The following is a 25,927-nucleotide window of genomic DNA, read 5'->3' as shown; positions in this document are numbered from 1 at the left end:
CACAAAAACCAAACACCACACACAAGAAAACAACAAAAGTACCAACAACAAAGCTTCCTCCCAATGCTTAACCATAAATCACATGAAGTCACCTGCTGCTATTGCCACACCTTAATTCAGAAAAGAAAGAGTATAGGTAAGATGGACCCCAAAATCAAACAAATACTACCACACAAGGAATGCAGAATAACAGCAGCAATGCATGGAGAACTGGGCAAGAGATCATACTGAAGATTTAGTGTGTCACTGTCAGGCAGCTGGATACCTGGGAGAACTACAGCCCACAGTTTTGGTTTGCAATGTAATGACAGCATAGCCTTTTCTAGTAGAAGAGAGGAATACTGAATAGTATACCTATAAAAAAAAGCCATGGTAACTCAAGGAATGCCACTTTTAAATGGTTGCCCTTCTGTAAGTGTCTTTGCAGGTGTGAACAATGAGAAATGTTTGATTATGATTTATCACTACAAGCAAACATACAAAGGAAACAAACCAAAGAAAGGACAGAAAAAACACAAGTATAAAGAAAAACATTAGCAACGTTACAGAGCAGATGAAATGCTGGTTATTTTATTTTGCCTGTGTCACTTTAAAAGACTTTTTTCATAAAGATAGTAATTACAGAAAACTGATGCTGCTCATAGGCTGGAATAATTGGCTTACCTGAGTTCCACCTTGTTCACTTTAAACCTCCTTCCCTTCTGCTACTCCGGTTCACCTTTAGAGAAATCATTACCCTTTTCCTATTAGACAATGCTTTAGGCTGAAAACAGAGGAAGTGAAAAATCTCAGAGAAAGGTGAATAACTACTACTCTCTCAAACCCACATCTTAAAAAAACATTTTGAAAGTGTCTCCACAGTTGGGTGCCTATAAACAGGAGACAAGCACAATCGCTAGTCTCATAAAACCTCTATGCTGTAGCACATTAAGAACTCTGTCTTTGCTTAAAAGGGTATTTCCTTGCAAAGAATTATTTTCATTTTTGCCAAGTTATGCTCACTTATAAAATAAATGACTAATATGGTATTTTATTTTCTCTAGACATATTAATGCAGATGGCCTCAGCAACCAGACTGCTTTTAAGTTATATTTAGAAAACATGACAGAAAAAGCCCAACATAGCAATTCTTTTCTGCTGGTGAAAACTTTGTTTGAGACAAGCAATATGGCAACTGTTCTTACCTTCATGTATAAAGAACTATGTAAATTCCAACTATGACTTAGCAATCAATATTTTTAGAAGAAAAAATATTTATTATTGTTAATTCTTGTAACTTAGGTGCTGAAGGAAGGGATCATTTTCTAAAGTCAGTAATAATGGTATACAACCATGAAATTGAAGTCTTATTTATAATGTAGCCACTGGTGTAAAATATTGTGTCAGAGATGTACAGAGGTGATACAGTGAACAGCACCATTGTTCCACATCACTTAAAAGATATGTAAGTAGCATCTTGGGAGCCCAGGCACAACGGATAGTGGAGTTCTGCCATCAAAGAAAAGTCTGCTCTCAAATAAGCTTACTACTATCAGATGATTAACATAGTCATGCTGCTAAAAGTTTGCACTACACTATTACTGATTCTGGAAACACTTTCCTCACCAGTGAGCTTCAGAAGTAAAGTTTGCCATAAAACGTTGCATTTAGTGACAGCCATGCAATGTTTCTTTTGGGTTTTGTAGAAGCTTTTATACACATTTTAAAAAGAATCTTTTGGGGAGTCTTTCAGGTCGCAGGGAAGCTAGACTGTTGGTTACCGCTTTGAGACAAAAATTGCGGTTCGTCTCCTTCAAGCACAAGATCTTTGTCCTTATTACAACAGAGACATTACAAAGGCTGGTAGCTGCTACTGCAAAATAAACAGCAACTACAGCACTACATACCCCACAATTTGGAAGCTCTTGTTATCCTGTGTGTGAAGAAACTCATGATACTGTGAAGCAAAAATTAAAAGCTGAAGTCAACTTCTACATAAATTGAATTAAATCTTAATTCATATTTAAGCATTATTTTTTTCTAGATAGTCATGGAGAATTTAACTTCAAATATCTCAAGACCATCCTAGTTCAATAAAAATCCCAATCAAGTTTCCCAATAGCCAACAAAAAATGGAAATAAGCATTTTGTTTGTCCAGAATAATAACAAATAGCAAATTTAAAGCTAGCCTGATTTTTGTCTAGAAATATACAGGAGAGATGCAATAGAGTACTTGTTCTAATGATAATATGTGATATAGTTAATACAAATAATTTTTCTCCCATTGCTATTCATATACTGCCAGTGATTTCCACATACAACTGGAACATTTTTTTTTCTTTTCTTTAAGACATTTGTTATGTTGTGCCACCAAGATCAAGCTCTCACCCCCAAATCAACACCTTTCTCCCAAGAAAAAACTGGCTCAAGCTTCACTGAGCTCTCAAGGAGTAATTTTTTCACGTTGCAGTTCCAAAAGACTACATGGTGTAAGTTCAGTAATCTTGAAAATTTTTCATTTTGGTGCAAATGTTAACTTGCATGAGTGCTTGCCTGCAATGGCGGCAGTAACATATTTCTCTTTTTTTTTGTAGGAACTTCTTATATCAGGCTACCACAAAGGCAGTAAGTGACAAGGGTTGACTAAAACTTCCCACATCAAGTAAATGAGATCATAGCTTTTTTTTTTCCCCGCAGAGAAAAGTTGCTTTTCCATCTTCCCACTTGGCCTCCAGTGTACCTGGCCACTGTTCAATTTAGCACGCTCAATTATGTAAAGCCCCAGTTGTATCTAATTTTACAAATTGCTATACTGTCATATATATTCTAAATGTTATACTTCACAGCAAAGTAAACTTTCTAAAAATAATACTATCATATATGAAAAAAGTCTATGAAATCTGATTACTATAATCAAAGTACTTCTTAAACAAATCCGTAACTCAGGAATTGTGAATTTTAAATACATTAATTACTTTATTTCATATTTGCTATTCATGAGTCAGCTCTGATCTGCTAAAACAACATACAAAAGACATTCTTTTCCCTCTCAAGATCTTTATTTCTGCATTATAAACAAAATGCTTCTTTTGTTAGTATTTAAAAATGACATTAAGATGACACAGCACAGTGGTGTGGGTGAGAACGTGTGGGAAGCTGATCAGAAGCACAACGAACTTCTTCGCTGTTCAGAGAACAGCTGATGCCTCAAAGGAAATTTGGAAAAAATATTCTGCATAGAAACAATTCTGTCTATATATCACTTTTTATCTTTCTCTCCTAAGGTTCTTTATCACTGAGAATATTTGCTGGAAAACAGATTTTCTCTCTTGACGGTCGTCTAATCTGCCACTTAAAACTGAAGACATAATCCTGTTTATGACACTACCATTAGTTACAACGGAAAACTCCCCCATCTCCCAGCTATACTCAATTTTGCAGATTGAAGCCAGGATGATTGAAAGGATGCTGTTCAGCAAAAGACTTACAAGCTTAACTTCCAGCACATGCTTATGTCTTAAAGTATATATGTCCTCAGCAAATGAAAATGTGAGGACAGAATGTACAGAATTTCTTTTTCTATCTAGGTAAGCATTCAGGTTGCCTTTATTGCTGCAGTCAGTGCCATGATATAACAGCAGCTGGTCAGACATTTACACACTACAAATTCAGCATCACATTTTTGTGTTTGTAAACATGCTTACACTTGCGGAACTATTGATGCTCAACCATTTTACTGTATTGGCCGGAATAAACATAACAGACCCAGGGAACTGAATGAACAGGAACTGTTACACACCCATACAAGGGGGAGAGAGAGAGACAAGCACTGCAGAGTCAGGCCAAACTGACAGAAATCAATGAACAAAACCCAGTAAGAACAAGATGAAACAGTGGGAAAACAGATCAGCTATGATGAGGAGAGGTTTGCACTTCAGCTGATGTTCAATACAAAGTCCATGAATGCATTTCAGCTTTCACACATGCATTTTTTTGTGTGCCTGTATTATCCAACATTGTTGTGGTCAAACTGCAAGTAAAAAATATGACAAGAAAATTCATGAAGGGCATAAAAGTCACAAGGGCTGACTTTATCCCAGGAGACTACCCCTCCCTAGAGTTGTTCTATACTAAGAAAAAAGGACTGTTTTCAAAATGCAGAATGGGCTCCCAGACATGATGCCTGCAATAATGTAGACCCACCCTAGACTAGAGACTGGGGAGGGGGGAAGGAACAAATTACATTATGGTTTACCATCCTACAGTAAAAGGATACAGTAGCATCTGAAAACAGTCGAGGGGGGGAAGCTTACAACTGGACTACTGCACAAGGAAAAAACAATATTTCTTAAAGAACAGAATTCTCAAGCAAATGTCGTGTCTTCATGAAAAACGAGCACACTGGAAGAGTAGCATGTACAAATTAAAATGAATGTTTCAAATTCAAAACCAACTCTGTTTCATAGATTTGATATTACTCACAATTCAAGAGCAGATTGATGATTCTGTTAAGTGTGCTTTAACATAAGATGAAAGTTGTGAGTGAGAAGTGGTATATTTAAAATGGAACTGTATTTTTTTCTCTTTGAAGATCTACAAAACCTGTATCAACTAGGACTGTGTTAAAACACAGAAATGCTTATTTACAAAACCCCGTCAATAACCTACCTTTCTCGTTTAAGCTTTCACTTATGTCTTACTTAAGGGAAGATGAGGGAAAATCCAAACAACAGCAGTAACAGCATATGGTTTCTCCTACTAAAAGGTGACATATTATATATCTGTCTTTACAAAAGAAGCTAGTCACATAGCCATATACACTGGCATTCTCTTCTAGATCTTCCAAAGGACATGAGTTCCTCCAGCCTACAAATATATACAGCTATATATACACACTACTTTATCTCTTCTCTATTTTGTGTTTGGAAGATGCATCAATATATCAACATTCAGAACAAATGAAATTAAAAACTATTTATTGTATTCATCCTCTATTAATTTCTTGCTTCTTTTACTGTGGCTCTCTTTCACGGCCTCTAAAACTTTGTCTTTTCTGTATCAGCTGGTCCAGAATTCAGTGATCAAGGAGAGATGACCATGGGATTGGAGACCCTATTTCCCCATAGTACCCGATAGCACCATGTTGCTCATTTTCAGACTTAGCCCTGGATCCCAGGACAAGTGACAGGAACCATCATTTAACTTCACATTCCATTACAAAAGGTTAAACCATTGTGGTTTGTTACTTATCTTAATGACCATACAGTTATTTGGAGTAAGTTCTAAAAGGAACAGAAAATCTGAAACTGGACAATTACTTCCTTCCACTCTCACCTCATTGTGAGAGCAATTTCCTAGTGTGGCAGTCTGCACCCCAGGGCTGAAAATTTCAAAGCCAACATGTTCTTCTCTTCTGCCTCCCTGCACTCAGAGATGTGCCTGCTTAGTTCTTAATACCTTTTCTGTCTTTTCCTTTGTATAAATAGACACTGTTCTTCCATTCCTTATCCTTCTCACAGACCTTATACACAAACAGTGCAATTTGCTCTTCCTCACCCACCTTAGGATTCCTGAGAGAGAATCCTCCTCAAAAGGAAAGCTTGTCTTAACAAAATTAGCAGTAAGAGACCTATGGATCTAATAACCATGGACTGTATTTGGAGAACAAGTACAGAAAAAGTCCTGATTATTACCAACTTCTGCAAAGCAGGTTCAGCTTTTGGCACAAATGATAAACATTATGTGAAGATCTGCCCTGATACTAGGCTTACAGCCTTCCCCCAGAAGACACTGATTTTAAAAATCAGTAGATGGAAAGCTGCATTCAAAAACACTCTCGGCAATTCCAACCCACAGGCCCAGTGAGTAATAGCAAAAATAAGTACTCCCTGTTAAGTGACTTTCTAATAAGAAATCAGTCCTTCTCAAGCTAATTCTCCAACAGAGCTTCCTTGAACATGCCAATTTAGCCCCCAAAACCCTGCTTCTTGCACAGCAGGAAGGCAGAATGCCTTCACAGACAACAGTCAGAATTCACCTCCATGCTTCTTTCTGTATAAGCAGTATCTTGGAAATACCCAACAGGAGAAGTAGAAAGAAACAAAGGAGTTCACCACCATGGGACAGAAGAGGCTGCTTGATAGAAACCACACAAATCTGGTGCCTCAGAATTTTTTGTGCACTTCCCTTTTCTATTATGTTTCTGTGAAGTATTGAGTGAAAAAAAATGCCACAAAATACTAATTTCTGTTATACCTTTAATAAAACATTTATAAATGACTCATTGAAAGACTTCAGTGAGCCTTAAAGAAGATCCTTGACCTTCCACAATACTCTTGATAGTGGTTTAAACCTTCTGCCTGTCTTTCACATGCATTGGGATCTTTTTCCATGCTTCTTTGTCAATGACTTCATGCAAGTCAAACACCTTTTACAGAACATTTTTACCCTGTGTTTTAATGCTTTTTTGCTATAGTATTGTGTTTCTTCAAAAACTAAACAAAGACAGACCAACCATCTCTCTTTGCAAGCCAATTTGAGTAATTTACTTCACTCCCAAGCAGGACAAAACCTTTAAAAACTAAGGTTAGCCTTGCATTTTAAAGGTATCTTACACATATCTGAATCAACTGACACTAACAAAAACTTTCAAGGTTTTTGATTACAATTTATGTTTATTTGTGGGTTAAACTGGTTCATATAATTTACTTTTTTTCACAAGTCTGATAAGTTGCCTGCTGTTAATTCACAATGATTATACCTCATTCTCTCTACAATCTCAGATTTTACTAGAGTGCATCTTGTAAAGACTTTGTTATGACTTCACCTAAGATTCTATTCTGTTGGTAGAACTGATGCTGTGTTGTGCTTACCAAATACAAGTGATCCTAAATAAACTTAGAACATGGCCTTCCAAAGCCATAGTGTGTAGGTTGAAGCATCTTCCATGGTTACTTCGGACACACTCTATCACTTCCTGTATGTTCCTGGATCCTAAGGTTTAGTATCTAAATATATAAAAATGGAAGATCTCAAATATAAATAGTCATTGTTTATATAATATTCAAGCTCTTCAGAACACTGCATGTATGTATTTGCAAGTGAGGTATCAAATTCCAGTATCTATCAAAAATTTGTCTTGATGCTAACTCTATTCATTTCCACTCAGATTTCAACATCAGTTCTCACATACGTTATGTTCTAACTTCCTGTTCTGAAATAAAAGTTTCATAAATATATTTAAAGAGTCCATAAAGAATATATTCTCAATTTATTATTGAAGAATACATGAGTAACTCAAAAATCTAGAAATGGGTAGCCCTAATAAAATACATATATATTGCACTAAAACCTGAAGATCAGTAGCAACTCAGAAGACGGTCTAAATGAACGTTCTCCTGAACCATAAGTAGATGAGATAAGAAGATTCCAGGAACAAGACTGCCTTTAAAATACCACTATGCGAGCCACCACTTACAGACTGTAATTAACTGCAAGAGTAGCAAAGAAGCCCATCTGACCTCAGTAACTGACAAGACCCAGTGTCATTCATGGAAACCGAACTGCCAATTCCACAAACAGTCTCACCTTACAGACTGCCCATCTCCTTAAACCAATTAAAAAAAAATAAAAAAAAAAATTACACACACACCTCCCCCCACCCCAACTATTAGTCTCAACACACTTGATGCTGGCCATGGAATCTACTTAGACAACTGCTTACACCAACACTAGCATTAAAAAACCAATCAACCAACCACACACACCAAAACCACCAAAACCCACAAACACCCAAACCCCAAACCCACACAACCAACAACAAACCAGCAAAAACTTCCTGTCAGCATGTCTGCAAAAGGAAAAACGATCCATCCCAGAAACTCCAGCCACAAATACTCATCAACATGAAAAGTGTACATTTCAGGGCAGGAAGCCTCTTTCCCCTAGAAAAACATATGCAATATAAATATCAACTCCAACAAAACGAAAGCCACTCTTACATTTCTGATCTCAGTGAATCAATCCATGGGACACTCCAACTATGACCACTCAAGTGTACAGCCACTTTATTATTTTGTAAAATTAAGGAGCCACGAAGTGATGCTTCCAAGTAAGCACAGCACAGGTATTTCAACAAGTTTCTTGGAAAAGAGCATTCTTGTAGATGACGATTGGTAAAATCATTTTAACAATTTAACAATGCAACCAACCACATTTGTGGTATCTGTCCAATAAGCACCAGAATCACTTAACTATAGCACAGACATAGGCTGGAAATAGATGTGCTAGAGGTCTCAAATACATACTGAAAGTAAGGCTGAAATTGTGAGGTATAGTTTACACATTAATAACACATGCAAATTGCTAAATTTATGTGGTCGTCTCTAATGTACTGACCACAGTGTCTGGTAAAGGTACTAGACTGAAACAACATTCAACCCTCAATAGTTTAAAAAAAAAAAAACAAACCAAAACAAAAACAACCCCAAAAACCTCAGTTAAACTATAATCTGAAAGAAAAGAGAAGAATCACTTTTAGGAATGAAATTACTCTCTCTGATTTCAGGCCACAGTATAGGCTCTCTATTGTCAAAAAACTGACTCCTAGGCCATATCTGGCCATGTAATACAATCACAGAGAAACACAGCTGAAGACCATTACTTTGATGATGCAGCATATAAAAACTTAAAAATTGAGCCCTTCTAGGTTCATGAATGCAAAAATGTTTAAGTAGTGAAAAATAATTTCTTGTGATACATTACCATATGACTACATGTACCACCGTAACTAAAACAAACCATTTAATACACGTAAATACTGTCACTTAATTGCTGGAATTACTTTTGCTCTTATTGCTTTCATACAGCTCAGATACCTGACTATCACAACTATCAGAAACGTAAAACAAAGTTTGTTTTCATAAACTAGCATAAAACTCCATGCTGCTATACTATAGGAACAGACCTACTTCCATATGTACTTATTCCTCTCAGGTCCCCTTGGTCAAGATTTTGCCTGTCTACCTTCTCAAACCAAGCTTTCCTCCTTGTAACCTGCTTTCTAACTAGGCCTAAGGAAATAAAAATCAGTGATTAAAGAAATGTGATCTTGCTATACATTCTTCTCTTATGCAGAGAAGGATGTCTGTTAGTTGCGTGGAGGTTTTTTGGTTTTTTGTTGTTTGGGTTTTTTTTTTTTAAATGGCTATCATTACTGAAGCTCAAGTGTAGTTTTCCTTATCTTAAAGATAATAAAGGTAAGGAAAGGTTAAGGGATACCTTTTTGAGGCAGAAAGATTTCAAACCAAAAAAAAATCAAAATTTAAGGTAAAAATCTGAGTCAAATAAAAACAATTCAGTTTAGCTATTCTGTTGATATGTTACAACACTGTTTTCCTGATTTGCCCATCAGATATACAGAATTGTTTTTCAGTTTTGGAAAACAGTCTGATTTCAAGCTTGAGTAAGCAGTCTGTCATTTATCATCTGAGCTATGAAACACCATTAATTTATGTATTAACAGTGCATTAATAGTATTAATCTATAAAAATCTATTTACTATTCAGTTCCCCATTAACTAATGAAATGCAGATATTGCCTCACCCCTTTATTTCATAATTAAGGCTACCCAAACACAGTTCCTTCCCATTTAAGATATCATTCAAAATAAACCAACAAAAATCTTTGTTTAGAATGCTAACTGTAATGAAGTAATGTATTTATGATGTAGAACTGCTGTGCATTTCTCACTCCTTCCTTTTCTCTCAAGGTAGGATCAATTAGACCTATAACCTTTCCAACAAAATCATAGTGGTTCTTTATGAGTAACATGAATCATCAATTTCAGTGTTTGTACTACTAAAAGTTTTGACTAATATTTGACCTGAATCTTGATGCTGTGGTTTCAACACATTACTTCTCATATTACATCCTGCAGTTCTGAACAGTAAATTTCAAAGTGGCAGAGGTAGACACAGGCTCCACATCAGCCAAACACCACAGTGACATGTTTCTTTTGATAGCAAATACTCCTCAAGCACAGAACTCTGAGAAACAATTTTCAAAAGCCAAACAGCAATTTTACTACTGAGTTACAAACAGCCACAAGCATACAGGGATTCACTTAGAAGATGGTAATGTAAGAACAGTGCTTGTATGTCATTCGTCAAGAAAGACACAGCATAGTATGGACAGAAAAGGAAAAAAAAAAAAAACCCAAAACCCCAAGAGCTGTGATATCTTATTAGACAGAACCTGAGAAAAGTAGAAATATTAATCTCTCCAGCTAAGTAATATTTTGGTTCCTAACACCTACAAAGATAAAAAGATTGTATATATTGCAGTCAATATATTATTTAGCTATAATGATATGATATCCAGTTTAAAAAAAAAAAAAGCAGCTTTTTCCAATATAATTTGCTAATGGACACTGAAAGGAATAAATGCAAACTATTTAAAATTACAAAAGGAAAATGAGTAGTTTTACCTGCCACCAGTAATACATGCTCCATTTGAAAATATTCTTTATTATTAATTACTTAATGAGAAAACACATATGCACATTCTTTGTTTTCAAAAAGTTTAATTTGAGATAATTTAAGTTACATAAAATATTAAATACTTCCTTACAAAAACAATTGTTTCCCCATAAAACTGATTAAACCAAAACCTTTTTGTATACAAGAGCAGCAATTTTGATTGAAATACCTCATTCTGAATCTTTACTAAATAATTGCTGCCTTCATGCTTTAACAAACTGTTATCTAGTCAGCATTTTTGTGGCATAGACATCTATCTCTAAAATGTCAAATGCCATATCAAAAGTTCATACATCATTGTGTTCTCAAAAAGTCAATTCAATTAAAAAGTTAATCAAAATTTAATTCTCCAGTTAAGACTGCATTACCATCTACCTTACCCAAGATGTTTTATGATACAGAACAAAAAGGTTCATTTTTATTCATTTAACTCAAAGTAAAAAAGGATGCCAGAAAGATTTTGATGTAAACTTATGTCTTCCATTTATCAACAGGCAAAGTTTGGCCCTGGTAGGAACCACATGAGCCTCCTAATGCTGCCTCACCAATGCATTTGGTTATGGTACAGACTCAAGACTAAGAGTAAAAAAGTATGCTCTTCCCATGATTGGGCTCGTCAGCTTTTAAATATCCTGAAATTAAAGCTGCCAGCAAGGTCTTATGCCTTTCTGGCGAATAAAAACTGCCAAGTACATCCATTCACTTCAAAAGAACACCTATTGCACAACAACAATTGTAGAGACTGTCCCCATTCACACTCAATGTCTGAGATGTTATAGGAGCCATCTTGTATTGCATTTCAAGTCATTTAAGCACCCACAAATCTTCTGTGAAAACAGGGCAGAAATAGCCTCAGTGGAAAAATCAGCATCAGATTTACACATTTTAGGACTTCAAAAACAAGTCTCGGGTGGAACTTGAGCTCACAAAAGCGTTCTGCAAAGCCTATGCACAGACGTGGGTACTTTTAACTGCATTTTTGAATGCAGCCAGTTAACTAGAATTATTATGGATTTCTCTGTAAGTGGTCACTTATGTCATATAATAGTAGATCAATGAAAACTGTATTCATTTCTAGGCATTTACACTAACAAGAATGATTACAGTTAAGGGTCTCCTGGCATTTTCATTACAAATCTATTTTTTGGAGACTTACACATCAGCTATAATAATATATTTTTGACTGAAACTTGGTAAGAAAGGTCTCAGCTATGCTTAACTCAGTAAATGTTCCTACACCTTTGAAAAGGCTTCTTGCAAAATTGGAAAAAGAAAGTAATTTTGCAAGTAATTTTTCTATCTACTTACTTAGGTTGTTAAGCATTTTATCCCGAGCAACCTAAGGTGGCAGATGCTACAAGATATGAACATTACATCTCTAATTCTATTAAGGATGGAATTCCTAAAAGCATCCCACATCACAAAATATCAGTGAAAAAGAACAACAGGACAGTATAATGGATTGAGCATTCATATAAAATTTAGGAAGATTTCAGACTGATTAAAAGGCTTCTTTGGTCATTTCTGGACTTACATGATTAGTGAAACAATCTAAAAAAACAAATCATTTCATTATAAGGAATAAAAAACAGTTACACTCCTGAATTATTTAATTTAGAAACTCAGTCTACTGGACCTTCAAACTAATTTTTTTTTTTACTTAAATTTTATGACTCCTTCAGTGTGTATCTTGTGAAACATGGATTAACACTGTTACTGTCGCACCCCTGGGGGAGCCAACAGAGCCTATTGGGTCAGCAGTCCTTGAAAGAGAAAAAAAAATTTCCACAATGCCCTACAACTCCTTTGGAGCTGCAGGGTCTATTAACTCAAAAATACACTTTATAAAAGAAACAAATATGTATTACACAACAGACCATAACGACTTCTGGACTACTGGGTAATAACTGTTATGCAAATGACAACACCTATATACCCTTACGGACCACAATGAATTAACAATATTTCACTACTTTCGCTAAATGGGAGCAATAAAGTATGTTTAAATTTTTTAAAAAATACCTTTTTAAAGGCCTATACAGAGAACAAATAAGTTTGAGCACTAATTTTACTCAGTTGAGCAGAAAGGATCTCTGTTCCAAGTATTAAAAGGCAATTTAAACTTCCATTAAAAAAAAAAAAATAAATCTATAATAGAAATTAGGACCAGATTTTCAAAAGGGCTCTGCATCCATGGCAGTGAATAGTTTTTCAAGAGGCTTCAGTATCTTATTCAGATACTTAATTATTACATGTTTTAAAAGGTAGTTCTCACTGAGAAAAAAATGCCTTCAGTTCCTCGAAAGCAATAGGAACTTCCGGCTACTTCACAGCTGTACGCAATGGAAGAAGTTGAATGAGAAACGCTTCTGAAAATCTATGTCACAAGAGTCACAGTTCTCAGACATCCCAAATATATGAAAACTCACAAACTTTTCTGGAAGACCTTCTTCTCATCTCAAATGGGTTTAGCATGACCTTTACCTAACTCTACACTTTGTGCCCATTTTTCTCCAAGGGTTGTATCTAAAAAAACCCAAACCCAAAACATTTAGGGCATTTTGCACATCAGGGCCCTTCGCCATATGTCAGTCCAAAACAACTTTTCAAGAAAATTGTCTGTGATGACTCACCTCTGGAAAAGGTTACGCTCACAAGTTTCTGCCATTTTGACTGTTTAGTTTCCCAATTCCCGAAGACCTGTACTGCAGTTCTATTCAGGATGGAGATGTTCCAGGTGAGCGGTCATGTTGTTCCTACTTAAGCCCATTCAGACAGGTTTACAATATTTAAATCTCATGAAAAAGTAGATAAAGCTAATACGGATAAGTCATGCCTAATATAATAGCAAGTCATGGCTACCGTAATTCAAAAACATTTCCAGCAACAGAGAAGGTAAAGGGTGTGTTGGCAGCGTAGGTTAATTCACAACATTAAACCCTCTGTTCCTGGTCCTCTGCAACCTGAATACTTCCATTCACAACTACCATAGGCTAAGAAACTATTTAGAATAGAAGTTCACTGCACCCAGGCTACTATGCAGCAAAGAATTAAAAACTCATGACCACAGGAAGGAGACATTCAAGAGCAGCAACCAGGGCACTCAACTGTGAAAGAAAATTCTGGGTTTTAATCCATTTTCACAGCGTTGCTTAGTTAATGGAAATGCCTATTCATTAAAGAAGAAAAGAAATAGTCCAGAGAACAGGCACTGGAACAAGAACTTTCCACTTCAAGCAGCTGGATTGGTTTTAATATGCATTCATTAGAGTAATTTAATATACTACCCCTGTCCAAGGCCAAATTTCCTGTAATTTCTTTCTTCTACTTGTTCAAAATTTATAGAGCTGAATTTGTCTTTCAGCACAATCACAATGAATCAGTGGTTTGTCTACAGGAAAATCAGTGGAAATATACTGCCATACCCACAACAGCACGCACTTGAAATGCAAAACGCATCTCTCAGAAGGGTTGCTTTTTTTTCCCCCATGTAGTTAAATTCTTATTACTTGAAAACTAACAAATGAAGCCCTCTGTCAGTATTTACAGAATAAAAATTAATAGGATTTAACCTTGATGGAGATATGCAAAAAGCAGCTCAAGATAGACACAGTCCCCTTGTTCTTTAAGTCTGTGGACATGGGAAGAGCTCACACTTTAAATGCTTTATCTGGCCTGTGATAACCTACCTTAAATATGATCTACAAATTCTATATTCAGTTGCATACATGTCAGACTCCTGAACGTTAAATGTCTTTTCATATTTAGAACAGAAATTTTAGTTTTGATTGGGAAGTAATTACATATTTATTTGCAAAACTCGTACAAAAAGGACATATGCAGTAGATGTGATTCCAAGTCTGGGAGAATCTTTGCATTGATGAGCTGATTTGAAAATACTTAGCCAGACAATTTGCATGCCAAGATCTTCATAGGGAAAACCTATAAAGTGAGAGCACTGCTACTTCACAACCTGGCCTTCAGACAGGTAAGACTATAACTGTAAATATGCCCACTTTATCACTATTCTTACAAGGCTTGCGTTATACTAGCCATTATACGTCCATCGTATATAGCAGTGCTGTCAAGAAACGCGAGCAGGTTGGGAATCCCTGTATAAGCATAGTAAGAGTAATTACAATAAAGCACAAAGGCTGCTTCTGTCCTGTTTATCTTTTTGTCAGCCCACAGTATGCCTACAATTTTAATGTAATTATGCACATTCATTTATTTTTAAATTACAGATTGCATCCACCCATAGTAGCCAATTTTTCAGTATTAATAACTCAAGACATTTGACTATTTCTAAAGTTCTTAACTCTAAAGACAAACAAAATGCTATCTTCCACTACTTAAGAGAGGCATTTCAAAAATTACCTCATGGATGAGCACCCTCCTTTGAAATGAAGGGACTAAATCTTCCTTACCTAATTCATACAAGCACTTGCAGAGACCTACAGCATTAACCACTAAAAGCCTACAAGGAATCTGAATTGCTTCTAGAAAAATAAAGAATTATTACTATACAAGACTGTACTTCAACATTGTTGAATACCAAACGCTCTACTATAAGCCTTGCAGAGGGCTGCACGGGGTCTAAGGATAAAAAAGGGAAGGAGGAATAATAAGGATTTAGTCATGGTGCACTGACAGACTTTAGAGTCACTAAGAAGCACAAATACGACCATTGGAACAGCTTAAACCTGTAACAAGTTTGTAGAGCACAACATAAAAATCTTTCATTCTACTACATGGCTCATCTATAAAGATTTTATGTGATTTTCAATAGAGAAGTTATGAAATAAAGCAGCCTACAGTAGGAGCTAACAAAGTACACTTCATGTTCATTCCCACACTTTAGCACCAAGACACTGCCCATAAACCATATTAAAGATAAATATGTCTTTTCTTCTATGGCAGGAGCCAAATTACTTAAATATTTATAGGTCAAGGCTTTCTAAAAACAAGGCGGCAATAATTATTAATTCAGTTGTACAAATCACCTCCAAGGCAATCTCTTTAAATTACTGACAACCATCCCCTGGTCTGCGGAAGCGAGCGATCACTTTGAAAAATCACCACCACCAATGAAACAAGAAGATTTTCTACTGATTAAAGTTTTGCAACACTGTAGCACACCAAAAGCGCAATCCAATTAACAAACCATTTATATTGACCTTAAAAAGAAACAAGAATTATGTCATGTTTCTATATATATACAATATCGATACACATAATATATGTAAATATACATAATATATTATTGCTTCTGAACTAGCTTATAGAAGTAGTTACAAACTCACTACATTCCTGCATATATGTTCTAGAGAAATCATTAAATACTGTGGCTATATATCTTCTAGCAAAACCAACATGAAAACTTCAATCCACGTGTAGTATACCAGTAGAAATACTCGCTTTCGTCCCCAAGAATAAAGATTTTACTTGAACTTGGGAGCTCTTATTTATTTTTACATACCTTAAAGCTAAGAAAGGAAAATACCTGAATTAGACACATGTAGTAACAAGAAATGGAAATCCATACTAATGTAATTTAGTCCAGTTCAAAAATAAAGGTCTTGTGATGTTATCCCAGACAGTAACTGAAGGAAAAGGTGAAACAGGGCTCTCCGTAAAAAAAGTTCTCATTTCTAAGATATACATCACCTGCTCTGCATTCACAGGAGTCTTTGTAGACACTTCAGTATGAGTCAGTAGTGTACAAGCACAGTAATTTGGCGAGAGCCAAATTCAAACTATCTGCTGACAAATGTAATTTTGTGTGAAGAAGCATATGCATCTACGACACAGGGGAAATAATAAAACCAACAGTCTCTAGCAGCAGGAAGTATTCAGGATTAGGGAAGCAACACCTTCCCAATATTTCTAATATTTCATTTTCAATGCATTTTCAGTCCTGTCCTCTCCTTATTCTCTGTATGGATCATGTACAGCAACATGTACAACTAGAATGGATCCACAAAAGAAGATATTGCTGACAGGAACCATTTTTCTCACCTCTTTCTGTACCAGTGTATATAGGACACTTTTTTCCTGGTTTACGATTTTCTTTCTCTTAATTTTTCTTTACTAGGACTTTCCCCCTGAGTTTTCTGGTTTGGAACAGCTCCACCCTATTTCCTTACCACTTAACCCCCATTTCTTTTTATATCACAAGCCATCTCTTCCCTTTTCACACGTAAAGATAATTGCTGCTACTTGAGAGGTAGTCACACAGCTCCTGTTGTTTTCATAATCTAAACCTATGTCTCTTGAGCTTTGTTAATGTCCCTACAGAAAATACCTCAAAAAACCGTGAGAGATTTTAAGAAAACCATTACTAGGTCTCTATTATCAAAAGCAACTGAAAGTCAGAGGTCTATCAGCAAACTACAGCTGTGCCTGTACTTTTTTAGACTGAGAATATTCTGATCTATGAGCATTATACTTACTATTCTATGCAACTTTGGCATATCTCAAAGATAGAAGTGAAATATAATATTAAAAAAAGCTTATTTTTCTTTTTAGAGCTTCGCAGCTATTAGGATCTGTTGTGTAAAACTTGGCATACACTAATAAGTAAGCCTTTCCCTGATAGATGGTAACAGCTCCTTTGTTTCTCCACCTTGCACTTGATGGAAGGATTATGCACTCAATCAACCCTAATGGCTCCCACTAAGACAAACCAATCTATTGTATCTATTTAACTCCATGTACACATGCTGATTCCACGTGCCAAAATCTGTACAATGATAAGCAAGCAAATACTTTAAATTAAATAAACTGTTCAGATTCCTCTCTGCAGACCCCCAATGACCCACAGTATGAATAGTTATATTTCATTAAATATACAACCCTCTACCTCAAAAAGTGTATATTTCCTGGATTAAAAAAAAATATATCTGTAGAACATTTCTCTCTCTTTTCAAGACATCCTGTACTAGAATCCCAGAATAGCCACAGACCAAGGAAGGAAAAAAAAAAAATAAAAAAAAATGTTGACCTATTTAATACAGAATAAAGCCAAGACATTGAAAACCACCACATGACCGACATTATCCATAGAAATCCTCATGTCTTATCTAGATAGATCAAATGCACAACATGTTATGCAGAATCTTCAGTGGCGTCTAGGGAAGAAAATTTATTTCTTTTCTTAATGAACCTGTACCAATTTTTTAAAACAGTTTGAGGGAACTGTTGGGAGGAAAGGGGAGAAAATTAGAATGGAGAACAGTCTTAGTTGCTGTGTTGTCAGGGGCTCCAATAATTAACTAAGGAGATGAAAATGTGCAAATGTGACATCTCAGCTAGCACTAGTTATTAAAAAAAAGTCACTATTAAGCTCTCTAGAGATATTATTTTTACAATAAGTAGTTAGTATTAAGGAAAAGGAAGCTAAGAAGAAAATTCAAGTACAATAAGAAACACCTGGAAACTACCTTGAGAACATTACATTAGACTCACTGCAGTACAGTTAATCTTACGCAAGATCAAATTCATTAGCCCAGGAAAACCATTTGAGTAGCTTTCACACCCCTCCATGTTTGTTTTCCATTGTTACCTGAATAAGAAAAATCTTAAGAAAATCTACAGTATAACTAGCATAAAACATACAGTCAACAATACTGCAGGGCCTCGTCCAGAGAAGTGAGTGGAATTAGCCATAATAATTATTGTACTGCATAAAATCATTACCTGATGTATATTTTTTATTTGGGGGGGGGGGGGGGGGGGGGGGAGTCCAAAGAGTCATGACACTTGTCAACAACCACATATGCCTGAAGCTCTCAGTTCTGTCATGTGCATTCAGTGCATTCCCCAGAGCTGGAAAGAATTATGTTCACAAGTACCAGTACTTAGAAACCATTCTTGAAATACAAGATATATGCTGGTTCAAGTTTCTGACTACAAAAGGTTAAACAGCTTACAGTTTCAACTCTGTCGCATACAAGAAATAATTTGGAAGGCAGCTGTAAAGCCTGTTACACTACGAGTTTGTTATGATGTGAAGTATTTATCACCTCTTTAAGAATTCAGAGTCAACAATAATTTTCTTGAACATGCTAAACACACACTTACTTTCTATAACAGCGACTCTAAGTTCTCCTGTTCAACACAGTAAAAACTTAATGATTTACTTCATGACACTGGAGACAAGCCTTCTGCCTGCAGAGCAGGACAAATGTATACGGTAGATGGAATGTGTCAAGACTGGAAGAGAAGTGTAAGGATGATAATTTTAAAGTAAGTTAACATTGGAATTAACAGAAATTATCTCAAGCTAAATAACTATGATTATTTAGCCTTCCTCCCAAGGCAAAAGTTTGATCCCATTAATGTTAATACATGACTCCAGGCAATGATTTGCCTTTCTCTCAAGTCAGTGGTGTTTGCCATGACTACAGGCAGAGCAACAGCAAGTCCATGGCTCAGAAATATGGGTCCATAAATCCCAAAGATTCTTTCTGTGTCTCTCATCTCAGAAAGCTTTGCATCAGCTAGCATTCAATGGTATTCCTCCTGGTTTCTACCCCAAATTCTGGTGACTTTGCAAGGAAAAAATCAAGGCCTTAGTATACTAAGTATTTTGTCATCTGCTTGCATGTGTCCTCATCTACTTCAGGCCTGTTGGGGTATATTAGCACTTGTTATGCTATACAAATCATTGCAAAATGAACTGCTACATGTTACATTTTGCAGTTAAGCAGATTAAGAAAATAATCTTGGTTTGGAATCTCTTCTGAAACTGTAAGTGAAAAAAATTATGTAAAATGAGTGCCTGGTTTTAAGAAATAGGTAGCTTCTTAGTGTAAAATGAGCCCAGAGTTTAAATGCTTTAGGCAAATGTGTGGGACAAAATTGCTTATACATTTCCCCTCCCACCCCCCAGAGTTCTGCTGATAGTCTGAAAAGACTTTTCTCACAAAGGTCAAACATTTCATTATAGAAACACAATAAACTGACTACAGAATACTAAAAATAATACTCAGTTTTATAGTTTGTGTATGTCAGATCATGGTATTCTGATGCGCTATCACCCTTAATTGGAAACTAAATTTCTAGAAATCATTGAAAGAAACAAAGAAAAGACAATTCACAAGAATCTTCACAAACTTTTCACATGAAAACATTTGGCACTACCTTCCAGTTTTGAAGGGATGCAAGGATATAACACTGACCTAGTAGATCACAGTTCCATCAGGAAACCCCTCATCATTCCCACACTGCTCATGGCTAAGAAATAACTTTGTATGTCCATATCTCCCCTACCCGTAGTTCTTTTAATGAAAAGCAAGTGGTTTAAAAATACAATGCAATCTTCTTTCTTTGCACTTAAAGCTCCTGAAGGTAGAATACTAAATTACAAGTTTAGTGAAACAAAGTGTGGAAGCTCATTTTAACCACTTAGAAATATTTCACAAGTAATGTTGCTCAAGGTGAAATTATTCAGAATTTTCCTGGTATCTTGAAGAAGAGCAGTATCAAGCTCTCTGTCACCCAGACCTCCCAGTCTCACAGCACAACCACCAGTAATGTCATCCTCAAATTAGGCCAAGGGCTATATTTTACATTATGAAAAAACTCCTGTACATCACACAACACACCCAGTTTGAGAACAAATGTTTGCCAATTCATTCAGTGCAACACATCTGAGAACCCAAAGATGCCACTGAGGAATTAAACAAAATATTTTAGTAGTAGAATGATATTAACAACTGACAGCTTTCAAAATATTATTTTCAAATGCATCATTACAGCTACAGCAGTATCCCTAAAATCACATCTGTATTTAGAAAGATATTTCCTCACGACTTCTTCAAGAATAATGGAAAGTTTGCTTCAAACAATACATTTCTATCACTAGTAACAAATATTTCACAAAACCACATTTATTTTGTATCAGCTGGTGCTACCATGCTTCAGAGTCTTTATTTTGTCCTTCTCGTATTCTCTAAAACTCCCTAAGAGTACTAGGCCAAATTCTGTGCCCTTAACCAAGCAAGGTGTAAGTTAAGATAAAAACTTCAAAACTTGGCCCCAGACACTTGCAAATAAGGAAACTGTTAGAAAAGTTTAGTCTAAACCAAGAACAGCTTCTTCTACAGTAAGAATCTGAGACTTCTCTAATTTTCTCCACACTTCATTAGTCTCCCAGGTAATGAAAGCAAAACATAGAAAGCGGTGAGTTATTATAGTATGAACAAGTTCAGCATTTGAGTACGTTCAATTCAAACTATTTAGATAAGAGAGACAAACGTCTTGAAAAATTAAAATTGTAAAGTCATTGACTCGGTCATGACCATCCAAAATAGTCTCAGGCTGGTAAGCTTTGGATACACACAGAAGTAAAAAACGCCTTTTTTTTTTTTTAATCGAAAGTGCACTGCCAAGACAAAACAGCAAGTTATATTTTTAATACCACAACAAAAAAGCAAAGTGCGAAAGGCATAAAACCAGGTGAGCCATTCAAACCTCGACCCCAGGTGGAGCCGGCGAGGGGCAGGCTGCGCGCCCGCCCAGGCGGGGCGAGGCGCGGCCCCGCGGGCCGGGTGCGCGGGAGCGGCCCCTTCCGCGCGGCGCCCCGCGGAGCGGCAGCGCGGCCAGGCGGCGGCGGGGTGCCGTGCGGGCGCGCGGCCGGCAGGGGGCGCCGTTGCTCGCGGCAAGGCGGCGCGGCCGTGCGGGCGGGCTCGGGAGCGCTGCCGCAGGAACCGGCCTCGCGGCCGCCCCGGGGGTCCCACCTCCCCCGACTCCATCGCTGGGGGGGGGGGGCGGGTAAACGCGACCCTCGTCCCGCCCCCTCCCCCTAGCCGCCCCTCTCGGAAGCGGCGTGCTCCTCCCTGGCGGCGCCCCGGGGCGGGAGGCCTCGCCGGGTCCCCGCACGCCCGCGGGCACCGCTCCGCCTCGGCAGGGGCGGGGGAAGCGACAGCCACCCCCCTCGGAGAGCGACCGGCCCCAAACCCTAGATACTCACCATATTGACTTCTGAGACCATATCTATACTGGCAATGTCTATGTTCATGCCAACAGCCACTGGGGGACCTGCAAACCAACAAGATGGTCCGCAATGTGATCTCCACGAACTTAACTCATTCTTACCAGAGTTAGCAGGACTAAGACGGCGTCGAAATGAAGCGTTTCGACAAAACCAGAAAGTCAGGAGGAAGGCGAAAAGTGTTCCCCACGCCTTCCCTCCCCCGCCCTCCCAAACGCGAGCAAAAGCAGGCGCCCGCCGATCCGCGGGGAACGTGCGTTCGCACCGGCTTCACCCCGCGCGCCCCCCGCCAGCTGTAGCGGTGCTTTATGTAACACGCACACACGTGTTAGCAGCGGGGCTCTCCGCGCTCCGCCGACGGATGCGCACCCGGGGAGAGCGGGGCGGCTCGGGGCCAGCCGGGATGGGGGGGCTCCCCCCTCTCCGCCCCCCCCCCCCGCCCGGGAAGCGCGGCTCCGGCGCCGGCCTCCGCGGCCGCGACCCGGCTCGCCACCCTCAGCCCTCCGCTTTGGCAGAAGGGGCAGCCCAGGGGACGGCGGCCGGTGAGCCCCGGGGGTGGGGGCAAGGGGACGCCCACGACGAACGCGTCCGAAATAAACAAACTAGTCCGAAGTAGGAGCATGCGGGGGGTTAAACGACATTTTTGTATCAGTTAACAGCACATCTTGTACTCGAAAATAGTAACTGTGATCACAGGCACATTAGGCTGAGAGGAACAAACGTTGGGTAAACTTAAGAGATTTGCATCTCGATAAAACCAGTTAAGCAAAGGTTTAATTACAGGTTAACAAAGTATCAGCACACGCAGAAAATGAGGGACCGATTACAAATATGCAAGAGATTTAAGTGATCGCATTAAGAGCGCCCTGTGCTAAGAAATTTGAGTATCAATGGGCTTAACTTTGGATCGGCTTGAGAAAATGGCAATACACACACACCCCAAAGCAACAGCACCCACAACACGTTTAAAAACCGCACACACCAAAGGTACACAGCCCGGATACGTAATCTCTCTTATTCAAAAGCAGTCAAATTACCTCCAAAATCTGGCCTCAAGCGAATGTCATAGCCCTTCAGCAGTCTATCCACGGTCTCTTTTACCAGTGACATATTACTAGGGTCATTGACACTAAAGAAAAAAAAGAATAATACTACATTATTTCTTATTTCTCTGACCCAAGCTGTACATTCCTCTCAGCAGCAGCATGCAGTGCAATTCAAAGTAAAGCAAAAGAGATACCTCCATCACTTACCTCTGTGCACACACCACGGCTATTATTAAAGGGAATGACCAAATCCCAAAGTAACCCTTCTTCCGGACTCTCAGCATCCCTTTAGCTTTTGATATGATTTAGGATTTCAGTGAAGAGAAGAAGAGATCCAACTTATTCTGGCCAGTGCAGTAATTCTAATGTGAAGCGCATGCGCACGGCGTACCACAACATCAAAAGGAGCAGTGGTTGCTGCTGGAGATGGAGCAAATTTCCTTGCCAAAAAAAAAAAAAAAAAAATTAAAGGGGAAGAAGGAAATGCATTATTTAAAAAAAAAAGTCATCCACAGGAGGATCGAGTATATTTTTGTTGTCCTTTTTGTTAGTATAGAATATAAATCACAGCAAGGAGAGAAGTTTTAGGAGTTGCAGGGTACAGCGGCTTTGCAACCTGGTTTAAGGGGGGCGGGGGAGCGCTGGACAGACTCGGATTAGACAGAGGGAGAACAGGTTAAAAAGGGGAATGTACAGCCTACGTATGGTGCCAGGGGCAGGTGGGGGGGGGGGTGGAAAGGGGCAGTTTAACTTTTTGGTCCCTGGAAAGAACCGCCTGAAGCGAGGCGAGGTGCGGACAAAGGAGCCGGCGCTTGCAACGGGGGCGGGCGGTGGGGGAGGAGGGGTGATGGGCGCCTACAGTAATTCTCAGGGAAAGAAAAAAAAAAAGGGGGAAAAAATGATGACGAATAGTTCCTTGTAAGAGGGGATTAGGCTGCTTCCTTCCTTACTGTGCTGCCAGGCGCTGTTCCAGGGGCAGAGGCACTGGGGACTGAGGGGGTCGCCGGCTGCCGCCGCCGGCTCCCACGGGTCATTTGCTGGTGCTTGAGGGGCGGGCGCGGAGCCCCCGCGGCCCCGCTGCCCCCGGCTGGGCCCACCGGCGCATTTTCCGTGTATCGACCGATGTTTAACCCAGGGATGCAAGTTCCTCAGGTAGAGCTAAGCCTGGCCACGGCGCTGGGGGGGGGGGGGGGGGGGGGGGGAGGGGAAGAAAAACACCACCCTGAAAGGCAGTCAAGCTTTTAGTGACCATCCAGACCCGGCGCAGGTTCGTAAGCCCACTTACCTTCGTGGGTAAAACACCCAAGCTCTTCAAATGCAGCGTGTGATCCAATTAATGCCTCGGAAGAAACCGGAGACGAGAGGAAAGCTGATTTGGGGATGCTTTGAGTGACATTTAAATCCTGAGCAGAAAAAAGAGATAGAAAGGAGAGAAGGAAAAAAACCAACCCCCGAAAAACAACAAACACCGGAGTTAAATTATTCCTCGCAAATCTGCTTTGTGCTCGCAGCTCCTTTTACACCACCGCCTCCTCCTCACGCACATACCCGCTCGGCCCCGCAGATCTGTGCTGCTTCACCGAGCGGATCTGGGCGTGCACACGTCCTCGGCCGGCCCGGGCTGCGCGGGGAAGGGATTGGGAACACTTGGGGCGTCAATTAACAAAAGAAATATTTAACTCGCTGCAGGAGGGTGGAGGAGGGGGAAAAAAGAAAAAAAAAAAGGGGGGGGGGGAGGGACAAGGGTGAGGGTGTTGCACAGAGAGCGAGGCGGGCTGGGCTGGTGAGCCCGCTCGCTCCCCGGCACAGCTCAGTCCCGCACGCACAGAGCTGAGGCGCTCCGGAGCTCCCTGCCCCGCCGTGCCCCGCCACCCCCGGGTCGGGCCACCGCCGCCTGCCGCCGCCGCGAGTAGTTCGCGGAAAGCGGAGGGAGCCGCCTCTCGCGGCCGGGGCCGGGGGGTGCCGCGGGCGTGCACGAGCCCGAGCCCCCCACAAACGCACCCTGGCCCGGGAGCAGGAGCCGCCGGGAGGGGTGGCGGGCCGGGGGGGTGGCTGCCCGGAGAGAAGAGGCGGCGGCGGCGGCTTCCCGGGAAGGGCGAGGGAGGAAAGGGCAGAGGCGGGGGAGGACAGGGATGCGGTGGGATGAAGCCTCGCCTAGGGGAGCGGCGCTGCCCCCGAGAGACGGCAGGGCTGCTAAAAAAATAAACAGCAAAACCGTAAAACAGCCGGTAGCGCCGAAAAGCAGGCAGCCATTTAACATGGACCGGCATCTACCTTGGCCGGAGCGCTAAAGAGCGGGGAAGCCCCGCGACGAGGACCGCAGCGTCCACCTGCCGCTGAAGCGGGTCCAGGGGAGCCCCCGGCGCGTCCTGCCGGCGAGGAGCGGCTCCCCCGCCCTCCGCTGCCTTGTCCTGCCAACGAAACGGGCTGGCAGCATTTCCAGCGGGGGGAACGAGTCCTGCCCCCCTCTCCCCACACTGTCAATGCCTTAAAACACCACGTTGTGCCTTTGAGAGCAAGTACCAGCTTGGGTTTTGCTTCCAGGAAAAAAAAAAAAAAGACATGCTTTTGGGGGCTGGGGGGAATTCACCAAGACATATTTTTACCACCTTCTCCCATTTGTAACAACTCGAATTACACAGAGGAAGAAAATACGCTTTTCCAGATGAAACAGACAAGGTTTTGTGTGTGTGATAAATATAAAATGTCTCACTTGTGTATTCAAAAGAGAAAAACCCAAACCCAAACAACTAAAGTTAAAGAACGTTTAAGCATTTGTTAAAATTACACTCCCCACCTCCCCCACCCCCCCGCATTTTCCAGCTTTCTGTTCCATGGCTGATGTTACAGAGCCACTCTCCCTGTTCACCAGTGGAGGTTTCTGTTCTCACACAGCTAGTCTGCCTCACTGCCAAACCTCTTGAAATATAGCCCTGAAAGGAAGATGGTGGATACTCTGTGCAGTGAATCATTTTACCATAGATGTATAATAGATACTTTTTGTTTCTTCTGCAATCATATTATAAGAGGAGGAGGTCTCAAGGTAAAACACTCTAATCCTGCCCTGTGAAACTCACCTGAAAAGTGCTAACTTGGGACTATATCTGACACTCCTGATTTCTGAGTCTCTGCTATTAATTACCGTTACACCACAGAAATGTTTCATTCACCATGTCTGAATATGAACCAGATACCAACAGGAACCTGAGGCTCAAGTCTGGTAATATTCAGTGCTGGACTGACAGGAATTTATGATTTACATATCAGCATAAAATCAAGGGCAGAAAAGTACCATATTTCCATGGAAATGTTAGAATAGTACACTCAAAGAATTCAAGCTATGCCAATATATCTAGCATTTGTTCTC

At 39.7% G+C, this 25,927-nt stretch overlaps 1 protein-coding gene across 3 annotated transcripts in view; it reads right to left on the bottom strand.

The window, feature by feature from the left end:
- The window catches only part of GABRB2 (gamma-aminobutyric acid type A receptor subunit beta2), a 179,440-nt gene extending 154,999 nt beyond the window's left edge, over nt 1-24,441 (bottom strand). For 2 of the 3 annotated variants that reach the window (XM_069773026.1, XM_069773028.1), the window contains exons 1-4: nt 23,846-24,094; nt 22,768-23,000; nt 22,552-22,643; nt 21,494-21,561 (exon numbers count right to left, since the gene is read on the bottom strand). In XM_069773026.1, the coding sequence (XP_069629127.1) occupies nt 21,494-21,561; nt 22,552-22,643; nt 22,768-22,844 (237 nt within the window). In that variant the 5' untranslated portion in view covers nt 22,845-23,000; nt 23,846-24,094. The other variant, XM_069773027.1, reaches the window with a different exon arrangement.
- Between the last annotated feature and the right edge of the window lie 1,486 nt (nt 24,442-25,927).

The sequence above is a fragment of the Haliaeetus albicilla genome, chromosome 27 (genome assembly GCF_947461875.1).
Source record: "Haliaeetus albicilla chromosome 27, bHalAlb1.1, whole genome shotgun sequence".
Classification (NCBI taxonomy): domain Eukaryota; kingdom Metazoa; phylum Chordata; class Aves; order Accipitriformes; family Accipitridae; genus Haliaeetus; species Haliaeetus albicilla.
This window is presented reverse-complemented; position numbering and strand designations above follow the sequence as displayed.